Source organism: Phalacrocorax carbo, chromosome 3 (assembly GCF_963921805.1).
Source record: "Phalacrocorax carbo chromosome 3, bPhaCar2.1, whole genome shotgun sequence".
In the NCBI taxonomy this organism is placed as follows: domain Eukaryota; kingdom Metazoa; phylum Chordata; class Aves; order Suliformes; family Phalacrocoracidae; genus Phalacrocorax; species Phalacrocorax carbo.
Genome location: NC_087515.1, coordinates 46,893,386 through 46,912,633, shown reverse-complemented (window position 1 = coordinate 46,912,633; position 19,248 = coordinate 46,893,386). Strand labels below are relative to the sequence as shown.

General features: G+C 39.2%; 1 protein-coding gene across 9 annotated transcripts in view; it reads left to right on the top strand.

Annotated features, from left to right (window-relative positions):
* The window catches only part of PLCB1 (phospholipase C beta 1), a 407,422-nt gene that overhangs the window by 235,886 nt on the left and 152,288 nt on the right, over positions 1 to 19,248 (top strand). For all 9 annotated transcript variants that reach the window (XR_010372118.1, XR_010372120.1, XR_010372119.1 and 6 more), the window contains 2 exons: positions 8,375 to 8,515; positions 15,612 to 15,691. Coding sequence is in view for 6 of the 9 variants with exons in the window: in XM_064446797.1 (XP_064302867.1) it covers positions 8,375 to 8,515; positions 15,612 to 15,691 (221 nt within the window). In the remaining 3 variants the exon portion in view is untranslated. The remainder of the gene's footprint in view (positions 1 to 8,374; positions 8,516 to 15,611; positions 15,692 to 19,248) is intronic.

Here is a 19,248-nt window from a genome sequence, read left to right as displayed (position 1 = left end):
TTTCGCCTTTTAAAATTGTCATTTAAATAAAGATGTACACTATGAGATATAAAGTAATTTCATGTTAATCACAACCACATCCAAAAGGACTGAAAAATACCACATTTGGTCTAATTTTACTTAAATGGTTTATACTTCCACTTGGTTTTTGTTAGAACACACAGTCTTGCAACCAATTTAAAACTTAAATACCATGAACCTAAAAAGAATTCTGAGAAATATGGCTGTTTAAAACTAAACAAATATGCAGGCTGAGTATTTGCTTACTGTTCTGTCATGAGTGCATGAGACCCCCAGGGAAGCTGGATTTGGATCGCTTGAACTGTGAGAAAGGTCAGAAAAAGAGGAATGAGGTGGCCCTATTTTTGTTCCTTAGCATGTCCAATTCATTCTCTTTGTATTTTATATTAAATCCTGTTTTCACAGAATATGGCATTAAAGTTGGAATCATTATTTGGGTATATCCCTCCCTTTCCCCCAGAAGTCAATCTGATCTTGTATTGTAAAGAGAAATAGCATCTTCAGCAAAGCTGGTGCTGAGTATCTGTCACTAAGTGCATAGTGTTGTCTCCAGTAAATTCTTGTAACACAAGCAGTCATGTCTGGTACAGAAATCATGGTGTCGTAGAAAATTTTAGGCTGGAAGGGACCTGTCAGCTTTGCTCTCCAGCACGTCAGCTGCTCCCTCCAGCTTGGTGTCATCAGCAAACTTGCTAAGGATGTGTTCTGTCCCCTTGACCTGGTTTCTTAACGGGTTTTTTTGGGTGCCCATAAGTACTATAAAAATACCTATTAATAACATTTTTGTTTTAAATATTCCATGTCTTGTACTGTGGTTATCATAGAAAGTCAACATGAAATCTTTGAATTCATCCCACAGTTTCATCCTTTTATTTCTCTGCAAAAGAAAAGTATGCTTTTTGCCAGGACATATTCTCTCTTCCTCAAAAGTTTTAACGAAAATGAAGTAGCTGTATTATTTTTCATAACCTGTTCCTGCTAAACTGAATGTATTGATATTCTCACTTCAGGCATGGAACTGGATTAAGCTATTTTGGGAGAAGCAGTTATTGTTCTGGAATAAGTGTTTCACGGGAAGAGTTAATCAGGATTGACTGTTTGATATATGATTTATGGTATCCTTTCATCCCTGATAATTTCTACAGAAAGAATGGCCCTTGGATTTTAGTTGCATCTGGGGTGTTCACTGTTGCTGCAGGTACCAAGCAAGATCTGTCCTAGAAGGCAGTGGATGTGTCTGATCCCCTTCTACAGGGACTGACTCCTTGCCTAAGGCATCTCAGACTCCTTTTACCTAATACTGTGTTACACTCTAGAAATATTCTACTGTACTAACTGAGCAGATGGTCAGTTTAAGACCAGTTTAGATAACTGAAAGAGATTTTTTAAGAAACATCTTTTGATTTTGTATACACTGACTTAGTGTGCACAAAAATGATATCTTGAAGAGTTCGGTGTTTAAGCAAGATATTGGCTCCATTTCTGTGCATAGGTAGCTATGATACGCAAAATTGGGAATCCTAGAAATTAGAAAATTTCTCATAATAATAAGTATTTGCAAATATTTTGGTCATATATTGATCTGACACACTTTTGTGAAATGTATGAAGATATATTTGTGTTAAAAACCGTAGTACAGTTTTTCTCTTTATTGGATTAAATGTATTTCTGGTTTAATGATAATGAATTTGGTAAGAATAGCTTGATGATATAAATTAAGATATTTAAATTTCAAACTTCCTGTGAATTCTGTGTAATAATGGAAAAAGGGGTTTGGGGAGCACTGGAGTATCTTTGATGTAGTAATTGGAGTATATTCTTTTCACATGACTCATTAGGGAAGACAGACAAAATCATGTCATTGAGTTTTGTAGGTGTGATTCCCATGTATGGACATTCTCTTTAATCAGTGCAAGGGATTGCTGAAAGACAAACTATTGGTAGTTTTGACTCTGGTCTCAACAAAGGAAGAAGAGAAAGAAGAAACACATGTTTCTTTGAAGGATGAGTGTCAGTCCACTTGATGGGAAATTCCTAGTCCTGTACTGTTGCTAGGTGATGTAGGACAGAAATGGTATTTGAACCGGTTTTGAAATCTGTGTTGGGATTGTTAACAGTAAATTTAATCCAGTTAGCAAGAGCATTTTGTTTCTGAGGGTCACACTGGTGCACTGTAGCAGTTCAAAGCCACTTAAGAGGCAATGCAGAGTGATGGCCCTTTGCAGGAGAGATTTGGGGTGTGACATTTCCTGTGGGATTGTCTCACCTCCAGAAGTTAGACATCTCCTGCAAACGGCTTGCACCTGCACCTCATATTCTCACTATGCAGAGAGTGGACTGTCAGGTGGGTAATTTATTCCTCTGTGACACAGGTGAGGAAATACCTGCCTAAGGAGGTGCTTCATTTGTTGCTTGTCTGTAGATGCAGATGGAGCAACTGGACAAGATGAGACACTTAACCTGTAGAGACAAATATAAGAAGCTGTTCTCAGGTATCATTGTGGACCAAAGAAGTAATGCAGACCAGACCTGTCTGCTTCAGTTACCAGAGATGGTACAAAATCACTTCAGTGGGGTATTAGAAAGTAATTTCTACCCTTATTTGGTCTTCTGCACTGGGCAGCTCGCACTGTGGAGTTCAGTTGAATCAACTCAATGGAGTCAGGGCTTTGGAAGTCTGCTGAAGCCCTTAGCTAGCCAGAGAGGTAAGTGGTCTGATTTTAAGAGAAATTTAGTGTTTCTTATTCATAATGCTGCCTACTACAGCTACTTACCTGATGCTTGAAGTGTTAAGATCTGATATTTTGAAATCTGTGTCAAATATGTGAAGTATATATGCTATTTATGCGTATACATTTTTGTTGATAAACACTCTGTGATTAGGCATTCCTGAAAATAGAAGACTCTGTTCTATTTGAAGAAAATCTGTGGGAGTTTTGCCTTCAATAGAGTCACAACGTAAGGTCCTATTTTAGCAAGGTTATTAATTTAATTTAAGCACAAGCCTGGGTGTTTTCTGGAAAACTCTTTTCATATGTAGCTATCTAATTATGCTTCTTTTCCCCCCATCTCCTTTCTCCTGGGATACATAAAGAGCTAGAAAAAGATAAATGTAGTTTTGAAGGCTTGGAGATGTTATTGTGATGAGCAGGGGACCAAGATGAAATTGTGTTGCCAATTTTTTTAACTTCTCCAGTCTTGAAGTTATCAGGACACAAATATAACAATTTGGGATTATGATATAGAGTCTAGGAAATTCTGAAGTACCTGTATGGCTATGTGATATAGTTCAAAAATCTACCACAAAATGTACAGTCTGCTTGACCCTGCTTTACTGAAACTTTTGCTTTATTAAATAGTGTTTTAAAGTAAGGAGTGTAGCGTATTTTTAGTACCAGAAACAGAAAGCATTTGAAAAATTACATGTCAGATTGACAGAAGTAATGAAAATAGCTGATAAACACTGAGTTTGTGTATAGGGTTTGGTTGGGGGTTGTTTGGCGTTTTGTTTTGGTTTTGGTTTTTTTCAGACATACTTTTTGGAGGCTTTGGGATGCCTTTCATGCCTCTAGCTTCAGTGGGACTCAAGTATTTAATGGGCATCTTAAAGACAACATTTTACTGCATGGGATGCATGAGAAAATTATTTCAGTTGATAGCTGCTTGAGGGTAGGGAGCATAAGACATTTTGCGTGCACAGGAGTGAACGATGTTTAGATAATGTAGTACACACTGCATGTAGTCTGTACATGTAGTTTAGTCTGTAATGACTCCTTTAGATTGTTTGCATTGTAAGTTAATGTCTTCAAACACCAAAAAATTTCCTGTAGTGCATTAGCTGCACAACTGTTCTAGCAACCCAGAAGTTCTGGCTGAGTCTTTTGATAATCATCCAGTTTGGCCATCACATTGTCCGTAACTGTTAAACCCTGAGGAAAGTTTTTAGCATCAGACAGATTCTTTTACTGTTTAATGTAGGTCTGGGATCAGACAGCTGCTCTCAGGGGTGGAGCTGAAGCTTTGAGAAGCATTAGTAAGAGAAGGTGGTGCGTTGTATCCAAGGTGAAGCCTTGGCTGACCTGCAGCCCCGTGGTGTATTTACATCAGTGGCTGAGTTTTACTGAACTGCATGGCAGCCTTTCATCCATCTGTACAGCAGCGTATTTAAAAAACCAGAAAATTGTCGCAGAGAGATGGTATGTTGCGAGTTTTCAGAAAAAAAAGTTTAAAGAGATGGGGATGCTAATAAAAGATGTTATGGCATTTACTGTAATGTGCAGAGCACACATTAATTGGAATTTAAGTGTTAAGAGCTACATTTTAATAACACCAACCACAGCTGAAAGCAGTCTTTCTGGGGATTGTTGTTAATGTGGCTGAAAAGCCTCTTAAGTCTACAGTATTTTTATCATCTCCAGTGAAAGGAAAATACAACAGGAGAAAGTTTTGGAAGTCTGAAATTTATTTTTGTCTATCCATCAACAGGATCATGGTTTCTAACAAAACATAATTATTCAGTGTTTGTGAATGGTGTAGGAATTCCACAAGTAAAAAATTGTGGAATGAGTTTTTACTCATGGAATTTTTTTTCATGTTTCTGGCTAATTTTTTTCTATTTTTAAATTTCTGTTTTGGATTCATTTACAGTATATTTTGATGGTTTTGTCAAGACAGCAAAACCAAACAGGGAGGGCATTTAACCAACTGAGCAGATAGCCCTCTGGCCAACTCTTGGCTCAATTTGACATGGTTAATCTTATTTTTCATGGATTCTAAATGTTTGTGCTGCCAATACCATCCTCTGTATTTGCCTGCTCACAATTCACATCTGCCTCTGGGAATCTGTCAGCCCTTTAACCACACAGGTGTCCCATCAGAAACACTGGCTTTCCTGACCTGGTTTCAGGACAGGTCTTCAAGCAGCTCCAGTCCTTGAGCTGAAGCTCCTGATAGACTTTAGTGGAAGTGAAAAAGCAAAGCTGATACCTAGACCTTTTGATTAAATGAGGCAAAAGGATGCTTCTTTGCCGGAAAACATCAAACCAGACTTAATAAATCATTGTGCTACAAAGGGAACTTCAATGAGTTACATAGGCACTGTCAATAGCCTGCTGGTTTTTGAGCAACCCATGGGCATGTTCCCTGACACATGATAGAGCTTCAGTAGCTCGGGTGTTTAAAGAATGACTATAATCAATGTTCAATAGATATAATTGTTCTGAATGTCTTCCAAAGATCTCGATATGTTCATAATAAGGCCCCAGTTTAGCAAAGAGCTTACACCAAAACCGTCTGTCCGCTCGTGAGCCAGTATATGAAATGCAGCTCTAAACAGCAGCGGACTTTCAGTCTCATTCCTCAAAACGGAATTATCAAAATCATCTGATTTACATATAAGAAGCTAAAATTAGTCTTGCTATTTGGGTTTTTTTCCACATGCTTTTCTGTTATCTCCACAGGAAAACTTGCTGGCATTTTGAAAAGGGGTTTGATTCACAGATAGTCTTCAAGAATTTTGATAAAGGATATTTTGCTCATGTCCTTAGTAGTGTTTGCAGCTAAGTGTGGTAATAAGGGAGCAGAGCTGTTCGTGAGGAATGTAGAGAGCTGACAGTGTGCTTTGGTATCAAAGTTTGAGAGCTTCAGATCTAAGGACCAAGGAACATGACCTAGGTCATCAGTTAAGGGCTAGGTTGTTACTGACAAGTGGAAATACAGCTGTAACCCTAAAAGGGCAAATACACCCAAGTGCATGAATCCTGTTAGTATCAAAATTATTCTCTTTCACTGAACTTATGATAAAAATATCTATTTTAAGTCTGGTGAGCGCATTGCAGATTACACAGAGAGAGCCTGTGTTATGCAATGTATGCCCTCAATTAATAGATGCTGGATGGTGGCCAGATAATGTATTGCTGTAATGGCATCTGTGCTCCAAACTTTGTTAGACAGGTCTTAAACAGAGTAGAAGAATTCAGCATTTTACTCATCCAAACCCAGCAACCCAAAGAGGATGGGCTGTCTAATTTCTTGCCTTTAAAAACCTAGAGAAAAACCAGGTGATTTGGAAGACCAAATACATACTCGCTTTGCCTGATTGGCCACTTAACTCTGCACTTTGAAAAACCTTACTGAGCCAGTCCAGATAACTTCTCTTTTAATGAATTTGCTCTGGAAAAACGTCCCATTTCAAATATGTTTCTTTTTTATTCTGTGATGCATGGCTAATGGTATCTTAGGCTAACTAGAGTATGATCCATCATAGACACATCCTATAGTTGACTAAAAATACAAAGGAAGAAGGTTATCTTCTTCTTTTGCTGATATGATTGCATTTCATCACCAAGAGTGAACTGTGAGCAAGATATTCAGCCAGGGAGGGGAAGAAAAGAATGACAAATATGTGAAAGAGAATAAAACCAGATAGACAGTCCTATTCAGTTTGAGTTCAGAAAGAATGGTGCTTTTCCCAGACAGGCCCTTTAGCAGAAGCATTTATCAGTCTGATTTGGAGTTTGAAATGGTAGACAGTAAAAAAGCAGATGAGTTTTCATCTCCCAGAGAAATTAAAAAGCCCTTTGTAACATTCAGCCTGTAAATAAAGGAGAAAGTAATCCGTCTAGTAACACACCATCACTAACTGAAGCTTCTTCAGGGCACTTCTCTAGCTTTTCCTCCTAGAGGTAAATTAACACAATTTCTTTGTCTTTCTCCTTCAAATTCCTATCTCTGGAACACAACTGCTATTTTCATATCCCTCTTCTGTTTTCCTCTTATGTGAAAGCCTGTCATTAACTTGTTTACCCATGAAATCTTTGTTTCAGAGGGCAATCATATTCCTTCCTACATAACCCTCAAATAGGATTATTCTGTCTGTTTTCCTGCAACACTTGCCATCATACCCAGTATCAAATAAGGCTCCGCATTTTATGATAGACAGCCTTTTACTTTCTTTCCAGTTAATACACCATACTTCAAAATGCTTGCCTAAACCTTGTGAAGTATTTGGTGAATATTTGCATAACTCCATTGCCTACAGTCAGATATGACACCAATCGGGAGATGCCCTTTAGACTGAGGTCTTGTTGATGTAGGATTTCCTGCAAGATCCACGAAGAATGGCCCTTTTCATCATCTTAAGCTTATCATCCTGTTATACTAAATTTAATTTGTATTTGTCATTGGAGATTCAGATTCTTATTCAAAAGCTATTAAATATTAAGAAGTACCATAAACACTAAACATATGCAGACGGGGGGTGGGGGGAGGAGAAGGTTGATGTGAGGGTAAAATGTAAACTGCAGTATATATTTGTGTCACTTTTGAAATCATTTGATCTCTGCACAGAATCTGTCATCCCATAGTGATACCATTTGCTGGCCATTTTTTAGTATTTGTACCAGAGTGAAAAATATTGACTTTTAGGAAACCTGAGCTTTCAAATTATACTGACCATATTCAAAGGATTGAATTCAGCCATGTAGGGCTTCTTTTCATCTGTTTTTGCCTTTATAAATTAAATCTTGAGGCCAAGGACCAAGCAGTTTTCTTAGTTTGAAAAACACTGAGTGTGTTTCTTGGAATCACAGCAGCCTACTAGAAACTAGTAGAGTTGCAAAATAACCTGAAATTGTTTCTTGCATGCTTATGCTACCAGTGAAGCTGAAGTTCAAGCTATTATTAGCTGGTAAAAATCATTGAATATATCTTTCCTTAACAGAAATGTTATGTAGTAATTTCTATATTGGATATAAACCTGAAAAAAAGACTAAAAACTAAATAAAAATAGAATAGATCTCATAATTTAAATAATGCATGGCCTTTTGGGCATGAAGAAGAAAGAGGAGGGCATCACCAAAATTCCATTATTCATTTCATATTAAGACAGTTAATTCCAGGCAGTCTTCTTAATGCCTTGGGAAAAAACTAAGTTCTCATATTGAGCTTTATCTAAAATCCATTAAAATAATAGGGAATCCTTCTGCTGAGGCCAGTAGCCTTTGGACAGATTGTGTTGTTTTGACAAGCAAAATAGTTTATGTATGCTTAACTTCTGAGGCAAAATAACTGAGAATAGGAATGTGCAGTCATCAGCTAGACAGCTTTTATTCTGTACTGTACCAATACAGAGCTCAAAGGCTTTGAAGGATTTACAGTAGTGATTTTCATTTTTTTCTCTGTTAATAACTTTAAATATTTTAATGAATAATTAACTAGGTCAGAACCTAGTGCCATCATGTTTAAAATGTTCAGAATAACACAAGTTTTCAAAATTGAAGTATTTGCAAAAATATTCACCTTTTCTATAAGCATTTGCAAAAGATTAACAATTTTGTAATGTATTTACCTGCAGGATCCAAAACTGCGTGAACTGTTGGATGCTGGGAACGTAGGAGGTCGACTGGAAAATCGAATGATAACTGTTGTCTATGGTCCAGACCTGGTCAATATATCATACTTGAACTTGGTGGCATTCCAAGAGGATATAGCAAAGGTAATACTCATTCATCTGTGTCATATAAAATTAAAATATTTTTGAAGTGTTGTTTTGAGATATGGATAAATGAGATAAAATTGGGGATTCCTATGAAATGAACCTCAGTTCTGCTATAGAGCTGTGCCACTCAATACCAAAGAAATGAGCAGTCATTTTATTCTGGGAATTAATTCCACAAGTTTTCTTCTCCTTGATGTACGTGCTTATCTTCAGAACATTGTTTTTAAAGCCCAAATAAGCATTGTGAAGGTAATGATACACAAAAATTTTTACTCAACTATAAGATGTATAGTGTGACTCTCCAAACACACATCAATATCTTTCAGCAGTTATCACCCTTTTAGGCTTGTTCTAAGTGTGGGGGAATTATGCGCATCTGTGAGAACAAAGTCTGTAAATGGTTGACTTCTTAAGGTTGCTCTGTATCGGAGTAGCAGCAATCTACAGGTCTACCTTGTATACTCAAATATTTCAGCAAGCAGTCAATTTAACTTGCATGCATAACCATTCCTGCTCATCTTCAAAGGTTAATTTTAAGCATTGCATTTTGTCTGCTGATAGCCCTTGATAAGAATAGTGAAGTCAATGTCGTTGCTTAGCAAAGTATTTTTTCCGTGCAGGTATACAGTCCCTTCGTTTCTGTCCAACACACCACATGAAACTCAGTTGTGCGTGACAAGCAAGTTATGACGGATAGTACATGTGTCATAGTTTTAGCTGGGATAGAGTTAATTTTCTTCACTCTAGCTGGCATAGTGCTGTGCTTTGAACCTAGCATGAAAACAATGTTGAGATAACACACAGATGTTTTGGTTGTTGCTAGGTAGTGCTTGTACTAGTCAAGGACTTTTCTAGCTTCCCATGCTCTGCTGGGTGCACAAGTAGCCAGGAGGGGAGGGGGCACAGCTAAGAGAGCAGATTCAAACTGACCAAAGGGATATTCCATATCATGTAATGTCATGCCCAGTACATTAAGTGGGAGGGGCTGGCTGGGGGAGGGAAGCAGCAGTCACGGCTCGGGGACTGGCAGCATCAGCTGGCGGGTGGTGAGCAGTTGTATCGCTTGTGTTTCTGGTTTTTTTCCTTTTCCATTTTATTATATTATCATTATTGTCATTATTATAATAATCATTATTATAATTATTATTTTATTGTAATTACTAAACTGTGCTTATCTCAACCCACAAGTTCTTTTGCTCTTCCGATTCTCCCCCCCATCCCACAGGGGTGGGGGGAGTGAGCGAGCGGCTGCGTGGTGTTTAGTTGCCAACTGAGGCTGAACCATGACAACAAGTTTTGGGGTTTTTTTCCTTCTTCAAATTTCTGTATGAGTCAGTTATGTTTAATGAAGTGGGAGCTCTTTGCATTATCTATTCCAAATTGACATACAAAAGCTGCCCCTCTTTCCACTTCCATTCACATAGATAGACTGATGACAGCCTCTAGGTCACCACGCACAGAACACACTTCCATATGGTTTGCGTCCTTGAGTCCACTAGATTGTGCTAAAAAAATAATTTTTCTGTAGACTGCTGTCATTTAACAACAGTTAGGAGTTATTTTGTCACCTCACAGGCAACAAGGATGGTCAGACCAGGTTAAAAAAGGTCATAGGATGAAAGCCTTAAGCTGGGAAGATGTGGTTTTGCTTGTCAGGTTTCTGTCTCTGCTGATCTTCACTAGTTGATTGGTCAATTTGGCAAAAACACATATCAAAGAACAGTGGAAAATGACAGCATAGAAACAAAGTTAGTTTGTGGTGGTTCGCAGGCTGCTGAGTGGGAAGTGCTGTCCTTGCACTTGAAAACCCACAGCTATACTCTACAGAGTGGTTAAGAAACCTTAGCGCTGCAAAACTGAAAGCGATTGAAACAACTTCAGGGAAAAAAAAAAAAACAAAACACCACAACAAAACCTTAAGCATATGACAGAAATTGAAAAGGTATGCTAAAGCTTTACCAGCAAAACTTTTTAGCCCTGTCCAAGGAAGAAGGAAAATTGCCTAAATCACAAATTGATGTCTTTTTTTCTTTCCTGTCTAGCCAGCAATCAGTGAACCGTAATCTTATTTGCTAAAACAATGCAGAAATTGGTATTTTCAGACCATGTTCTGTTTGGTAGTGGAAACTTAAAAATACTGCAGATAAAGTAACGTTTTAGAAAAGCTTGGCTGCTCTAAATCCTGGGTAACTCCTACAATCTGCATAACTAAGACTCTAAGTCTTCCTTGTTATTTGTAAATGCAGTAGATGAAATAAATTCATATTTTATCAATTGGGCACTGTAGCCTGGGGATCAGATTTTCAAAGCATTGCAGATTAGCTGTGCTTGCCCTGAAATCGTGCTAAATATTCTATTTCGTTGAGAGCAGGGTTTGATCACTGCTGAATGCATCTAAGAATTCTTCCTTCTTTAACATGGTTTCCAGCTCTGTATGAGCCAGACCACAGAATCTGGTCCTTGGCATCTCCAGGACCCATGGACTCTCAGAGGAGTCGTTATAAATAAGCACAACAGGGAGCTCTGAGAGGGCATGTAAATACAAGACACATGCAAATTTTGACCCTTCCCCTCACTGATGTTCCAGGGAAGCAAGTGCCAGTGAAAAACTCCCCCACCTTTCCCTTCTCAATGCATGAATATTTTTCAGATTAACCCTTCAACTATTCAACTTCCTGTAAGTGAACTAAATAAAGAGCTAGAAATGATTATGTAGTTGTGATGTAGTGTTTTATGTGCATTCATCTGGGATAAAGTAACAAATGTTTAAAGTACCTTAGCCTTGAGCTGAAGGGCCCTGAGCAGCTGGTTTGTTCAAAGAATGCAGCTTGAAATTCCTTAGATAATGGTCTGAAAGGGAGATTTCTGGACACGTCTCGATGGTGACGAGAACTAGCACTGATAGAGTTCTTGCTTGTTTTCAGGCGGGTGTGCCTGTGCCTGTCTTGGGATAGGATTTATGAATGCTCACAAATCCTGCACTGCAGAAGCCAGGATAAAAAAAGTTAATTCTCAAACTCTATTCTGAGAGGATGTTCTGTTTCTCTGTCTCCATTCCCAATGTGAAGGAGTACAACCTGTGAACCTCTGTCTCCTCTACAGTATTTTGTTCTCTTCCCAAATCCAGTAACTTCAAAAGTGAACATCCCGTCATTCCCATCTCTTTCCTCTTGCTCTCTTTTGTGCCTCTCGTGCCAACTCTGTTCTCACCACGCTAGTCCATCCTGGTCATACAGACCCCTATCCAGAGCCCAAGGAAATCTGTTCCTTCTCAGTTTGATGAGCTTTGGATCAGATCCATCACTAAGAGCTGATGAATTCCTTCATAAGTAAACTGATGTAGTCAAAGATGATTCACAAGTTGTGCTACACTGTGCTTTCCAGCATACATCTTTATTTTTCCAGCTTCTTAGGCACATTTAAGAGCTTGATCGGTATAATAAAAACCATACAAATTCATGTCCATTTGATATATTTTTTAAAAATAAAATTCATACGGATGGTGGAAGTGTAGAATTTCAGCAGCTTGCTTTGCTACCCTCCTACCAAAACCAAACATGTGAGAAACATTGCCTTCACACTTAGTCAGTTCTGATTTCAAGGAAGTGTTTTCAAGAACTTGTTTTTTCTTGTGAAAAGTCTCGTCTCTTCTGTTGAGATGAATGTCTTACAGTATGTATCCTGATGCGTGTAATAGAGGAGAGAAATTACTTCCCTGAGCAACAGATTTCCAAATGAACTGCTGCTTACATGCTACCTGCCAAAGCACGGAACTGCTAAGTAATTTGTTAGTAAAGTTCACAGGAATGATAGAAAAATGAATTAGTGTAACAGGAGAGGAGATTGAGTTCAGGGAGCTCTTATCATGATGGATGCAACTTTCTTGGAGTTGAATGTCGGAAGGCTGGGTTCTTCTGCTACCAAAAGGTATCAGAGGCTTCCAGTCAGCAAACAGTGTGTTGGCACTAGTACCATCCTATTTCAAAGTACCCAGATTCATATTTTCCTTTTGTATTACATCTGTACAGGAGTCTGCAGCTACAATGGTGATTCAGAGGCTGTTATAACTTTTCTGCAGTAGGCTGTTTTCTTTCTACACATGACAGCTTTTTACCCCGCAGAGCACTCTCACTGAGCGTTCCCTTCTGGAATCACTGCTGCTGGTAAAGATGGCTGCAAAGTGCATCATGCATGGAGTTAGAGTATGGGCTTTACTCTCTACCATGCAGCAAAACGAAGGAAACGGAGCCATTTGGTAGCTAAAGCGGCGAGACACATCTCAGCTCACAGCTTGATGCAAGCCCATCAAAGTCAGTCCAAAGCATCTCCTTTATTTTTTCGGGTCTGTGCTTAGGGCTGTTGTTTCCCCTCCTGCTGAGGGTTCAGACCAGCAACTGGAAAGACACCACGATCTTTGGGATATTTTCTGGTCTTGGGTTTTTGGCTGCGGCTCTGTGGTGGCTGGAATGAAGTCCCTAAAATGAGCGAGGCAATGAGCAAGTATTGCTTGTGACGTGTTGTCTTGACACCTGTATCGTTAGAAATGGCTCAGCCTGCAGGTAGCCCATACAGTATTTGGCAAGAGCTATGTGATCACTTGAAGAGCCAGGAAAAGCTAGCAAAGGAACATGGCAAGACTGTTCTTATAAATGATGCTTGTAACAGGCATATAATAACCGAGTTCCCCTTATATTCCTGTCAACAAGCACTCGGACAAAGAGAAGGAAGAGCTGGTGTGTGGGATACTCCTGAAGTGGCCTACTTCTGTTTTCTACAAAACACCAGTTTTAAGGCCGGCAGAATCAGTGAGATCAAAACAAAGCCTATCAAGATGTGTTAAAAGCCAACATATTTTCAATTTCTAAACAATATTTTATGTTGCCATTAATCTTTGCAGTCGTTAGTGTCACAGGGAGAAGTTTTAACTGCTATTATTAGTGCCTAAACAAAGCAGCATTTAAAAGATTAGCCTATTTTGAGCCTGGAAAAATGACTTGCCAAGAAGAAAAAAAGATGCTGCATTTAATGCGCTTTTTGTTCCAACAGCCACAGCAAAGCAGTGGTGTTGCTAATGAACCTGACTTGTGCTCTTGTTGTTTCTCATATCCCTGGGGATTTTTTTTAAATTAGACCTAAGAAGGAAAAACAAGTAAAGACAAAAGTGGAAGCTGTCATGAGCAGTGGAGGGGAGGAATACCTCAGCACAAGTGGTTTACCTCCAGAACAACAAGTCTGTGTTTGAGGGAGGAAGATTTCTGTGCCAGAAATACCAGTCACTGGTAGGTGTGTTGTCTCAGCTGCTTAGGGGTGATGATGTAAATGGAGTGGACTTAAGGATCTGATAGCTGAAGGGTATCAAAGGCCCTTATAACAGTAGGCATATAGGTAGCCTTATCTCTTCCTCTTTGGGAGCAACTGTGTGAGACCAGTTTCAGGAACAAGATCTGAAAACTTCAGGGTACAAATCTTAACACATTTAAAAAAAAATAAAAAATTATGACTGCTAAACCTCTCAAATTGATCACCTAGTCATGTGGAAACTTGAGGCTTTTTAGGTAAAACAAGCTCATAAGCTCCAAAGTGACGTAGCAACATTTATTTCATTGGAAGTTAATGAAACTTATCATCACTGTCAATTTTTGTCAGAATGAAATCATCTTATTGTTGTATTTTTTCCTCAAAAGAAGAGCAAAGGAGAGGGAATACCTCCAAAGTGGAGGCATCTGGGAGGGTGTGTGGTCATGGGAATTTTGGATCTGGACTGTTACGAAAGGAAACTCAACTTCAGTTTCAGTTTCAAAGAAAACTCAGAAAACTTCATCAAGTAAAAAAAAACTAAACCACATACAAAAAACCAACCAACCACAAAACCAAAACCACCACATTGTTTACAAATGCATTGTTTATTTTTGTTCCTTTCTTTTTCAAAGGGGTGAAACAAAGCCAATCCAAAACCGATGTTGTGATTGGAAGGATTGCAATTAAACACTGTAAATAAGCACCAAGTTAGGAAGGAAAAATTCAATGAAATTGTCAGTGAAGAGCGGCAGGAGAGATCTGCAAGGGAGGAGAGTGACAGGCTGAGCAGTGAAGTCTAAACTTCGGTTTGTAATCATGGATCAGCTTTGCTGGGAGCCTGGGAAGGGACGGAGACCTCAGGGAGGACTTCAGCAACATGCATAAAAATGAGAAAAAGAAGTCAGGAAAATAAAGGGAATAAAAGTGAAGAGAAGGGGGGTGTCCGGTGAGCAGTAGGAGGATGTTTCTTCCCTGGGTCAGGGTAGGAAGAGGGAAAAATAATTCAGCAAAGGATAGGACCACAGCGTAAGGATGTACAGTAGAGCGAAGAAGAGCTTTTCTCTTTGGAGTTGCATCTTTGTGCTCATATATCAGAATAATTTAAATGTATTCCCATGTGCTTCTGCTGGTGTGGGTTTTTAAGCGTTTCTTACTTTGGGTGGTAAGATCACAGATAGAGTCAGTACTTGCAGTTCTTCATTTGGTATCCGCCATAAAAGATAAGGCATGATATTTGTTGTCTGAATTACTTCATGGTCTGTAGAGGGGCTGATGCGAAGGCGCTCATAGCGAGCTCTTACAAGAGGGGACATTGAAGCAAGAGACTTGGTATGGTATGGTCCGTACCCCACCCTGTTGGATCTGTCTCTCTTTAGAGGGATTTAAGCCCACTTCAGCTTCATTTTATAAGGATGGTGGTATAGAGGCTTCTGGTTTTAATCCTTAGTGTGTCAACCAGAACAGTGTCTAACACACGAGAAAATGTATTTTTTCTGTAGCATTTATGCACATCTTCCAGGAACTCGAATATGTTTTGCCATCAGACATCCATGATTTTTTTTTTCCAATTCACTGGAATAAGATATCTTTAAAAACTATTTGCAACAGTCTTCATTTTTTTGCAGCATGAGAAAATCAGGTCTCACAGACAAGGAAGGAAGCTGTAACTGGCAAAATCAAGTTCAGACTTTAATTGGGCGCTTTTTACTAACAATATAATTTTCAAAAATATTTTGCATTGTATAGATAAACATCTAAATAAAGTTCAGACTTTAATCAAATTTTCTCTCAATAGGAATGGTCAGATGAAGTGTTCAGTTTGGCAACAAATTTGTTGGCACAGAACATGTCAAGGGATGCATTTCTGGAAAAAGCGTAAGTGGCCATCATATTTATTGCTGTGGGTGTTGCTTTTTTCTCTGCGTCATTTTCCTCTTTTCTTGTTAGTCACATTATCATCTATTGTTTCTGCCTTGATGAGTTGTCACTTCTATAAACACTGGCTGTCCTTTCTCATGGTTTTAAAAAGCCTGTTATCTAAACGTCATTTAAACAAAAATCTTGTTAGGGTTCTTGCAAACTAAGTCCTAGTGAAAAACAGAATGAAATGCCATCTTCCCCTTGTATTCAAAAGTAGTAGCTTCAGCTGTAGTGTGAAGCTTTGCATTTAAAATGAAAGAATATTCTGCATTTGAAATGGAAGAATATTCTGGACCGACTTGCTTCTGGCTTGTTTTCCTTTTTTTCTGTTATTGATCAAAAAATGAGGAACGCAAAAGTCCATTTTCCTCAGTCTAATTGATCTGGTTTTCACGTGATTCAGAGGGAAGCTGTGAATCCATTCATCTAGTGCTCTGATTCTGAGTTGCTTTCAATGAGGTAGCTGTTTAGCATGTAAAAACACACCTCTGAAAAAAAAAAGAACTAAACTTGATTAGCAATTCTCAGCTGGGTGATAAGTGCACATGTTGACAGTGTTTTGTGTAAGTGATAGCATTGAGAACAACGTGGCAAAGCCTACCAGATGGTGATGATAATGAACGGGGGTACTTGCTCTTTTGGGGTTCCAAAGGGAAGATGTTCCCTCCCCAGCCTACGAGTTGACTGATTAAATTCAGCTTTGTGTCTCCATCAAACCACCTTTTAATTTCTGCTCACGGAGAGAGGCTGAGTCCAGCTGAATACCAAACTGGGGCTTACGTTCCCAAAACTTGCCTCCATCCAAGCAACAAGTTAACCCACCCTTTTTCTGGACTTTCTAGGGCTGTGCGTGCCTAATTTCATTAGATGCACCCATATTTAGTGAGACATTTCCCAACTGCTTAACTTTAATCCCATGTACATATTCATAGATGCCTGTTCTGGGAGGTGTGTATGTGTCTGTGTGTGTTCCCTTCTCATGGTGTTTGTTGTGGTGCAGCTGAAGTCAACAGAAATTCGTGAAGAAACTTTGAAGGTTGGATATTGCAGGAACTACAGCTTTGTGTCTGATGCATTGCTTGGACAGCAATGGTATATTAGGCAAACCAAATCCCAAATGGATAGAAACATTTAACATTTCCTTTTCGCTCCACATGTTGAGTGTGCTAACCTGAGCAGACCCAGGTGGGAGAGCAAGAGCAGAGATGACTTCCTTCAACTCCACAGGTTGTAGATTAGTTACAGAAGTGATTTGAAATTATTATTTCCATGCCTCTTACCACTCAAATCCCCAGGTAGCCAGCGGACTTTGCTGACAGGTCTATAATGGGGAGGATTGTGGCTGTACCTAATGGGTGTTTTCATATCAGGTTCACAGGAGGAACATGTTATCACACAGTATAGTAAAGCAGTCTTATTCGGAGCCATTTTTATGTGGTGGTTCAAGCAATATTAATTAAAGATGAAGTCACCGGACTTGCTGCATAGATTCAGTAGCAGGCAAGCATGGCATTCCTGTCTCTTCTTTTCCCACTAATCAGTAAATCACTTTGGAACTTCTGGGTTTCCAGGGTCCTCTGCACAGATGCCAAATCAGAGTCACTTAAGAAATCTTTGACTTGAAGATTAAAAATATTTCCCTATTATAATTACTGCACTAGGCAAAGGTTTGGTTGCAGTCTTATAAGAAGCCTTTTGTTGGAATAGAAAAGCAAATTGCATTAGAGCAGAATTAAAAAGGCTGTTTTCTCTGTAGCTTTCAGTCCCTTGCAGCGTTGGAAGTGCAATAATAAACAGCTTGAGGGGCTCTCCTGTGGTTTGGTCAGATGAGAAAAATAGGGTTAATCTGGGAGGAGGGGTGGTTAATAAAAACTGCCATTTGGGTAATGGTTTTAAACTAAAGGAGGGTAGATTTAGACTGGGTATAAGGAAAAAAATTTTTACTATGAGGGTGGGGAAACACTGGCCCAGGTTGCCCAGAGAGGTGGTAGATGCCCCATACCTGGAAACATTCAAGGTTAGGTTGGACAGGACTCTGAGCAACCTGATCTAGTTGAAGATGTTCCTGCTCACTGCAAGGGGGTCGGACTGGATGGCCTCTAAAGGTCCCTTCCAACCCAAACCATTCTGTGATTTGGTTATAAAGTGTTCATTCTTCTGTTGTAATCATGCAGTGTATTTTTGTGTTGGGGTGCAAAAATGGACACTGGAGTACATTAGTACTGAAGTACTGACTAGTGCAATAATGAGCAAAGGGTGACTCTGCTGTGGAAACCTTGGTCAGCGTTACGTCCAGAGTTTGTCATTCTTGAGGTCGGCAGTGCGCTACCGAAATGAGTCCATTCGGCTGCTACGGATAGGATTATCTCCTAGTAAGCTTTCTAACAGGAATAACATGCTTGGTTTTCTTAGATGCATGGATAATGGCTGCAGGGGAAAACATACTGTCCCACATATAACAAAGAAGTTGGGAGGAAAAAAGGTGGCAAGTGCTGCCTGGTGTTCTTCAGAAACACATTTTTAGTTTGCTTTAACTGAAGTTTAGAATGTTTTCCTCCCTCTTCTTCCTCCTGCCCCACCCCCCACCCCCATTTTCTTTTATTTCTAGCTTCCTTGGCTGTAGAGGAATACATTAAATGTGACCAGAATGTACCCAAAAGTTTCAAAAAATAGAAGGTAAAATTTAAAAACCCTTTTTTTACTAACCGCTGTGACTTTTAACTTTTTTTTTTTAATCCAGCTCAGTGCTTGGAAGTGGGGGCAGAGGAGATAAGGTTTTTGTTTGGTGACACAGTAGTACAAGAGATACCAGTTTACACAAGATGTGAATGAGGAGACCAGGATTTGTGAAAATGTTCCTGTCCTGGTTAGGGATATTAGCATGTACTTTGTTTTTGAAGTGGTTGCTAATGGCATTTTCAGTTGGGAAGAAAAGGAAGGGTTATTAGAACCATGCAGTTCCTTTTTCTTTTGGTAGGCCAGTGGGTAAAGTAAAAAAGTTTAAAAAAATAAATAATCCTCTGAAATACTTACAATCTGGTGAAAAATGCAGCACCAATTATTGCTGCAAAACTCACTTACAGTTTTAATTATATTCAAGTGGAAGAGATGAAGTACTAAAAAAGTCATGCTTTTTGCAGGCTGCTGCTGGTAGGCATTTTGCTGGTAACCAGTAGTTGTTGCATAGTGGGAGGATCATGAGATAGCAGCTGTAGGCCCCACTGCTTCTTGTTAAAGCTACTGGATGACTCCTGTTTCTGTAGTCTTTGAATCGGTAGGTTGAAAGATTTGGACAAAGATGCATCCTCATCCTGCTGCCTTAATAAGCATGCAAGAGAAGTCACAGGTCCTGAGATACCGAGATGCTCTAAATACTCGGTTCAAAAGGTGGATAATTGCCTGATGTAGACGGTTTCAGCATGTAATTTTTATGTCACTTCACGCTGGAAATGCCCTGGGCTTGCCCAGGGCTGCTACGTATACTGATACTCTCGCTGGTGCAGAGACATTTT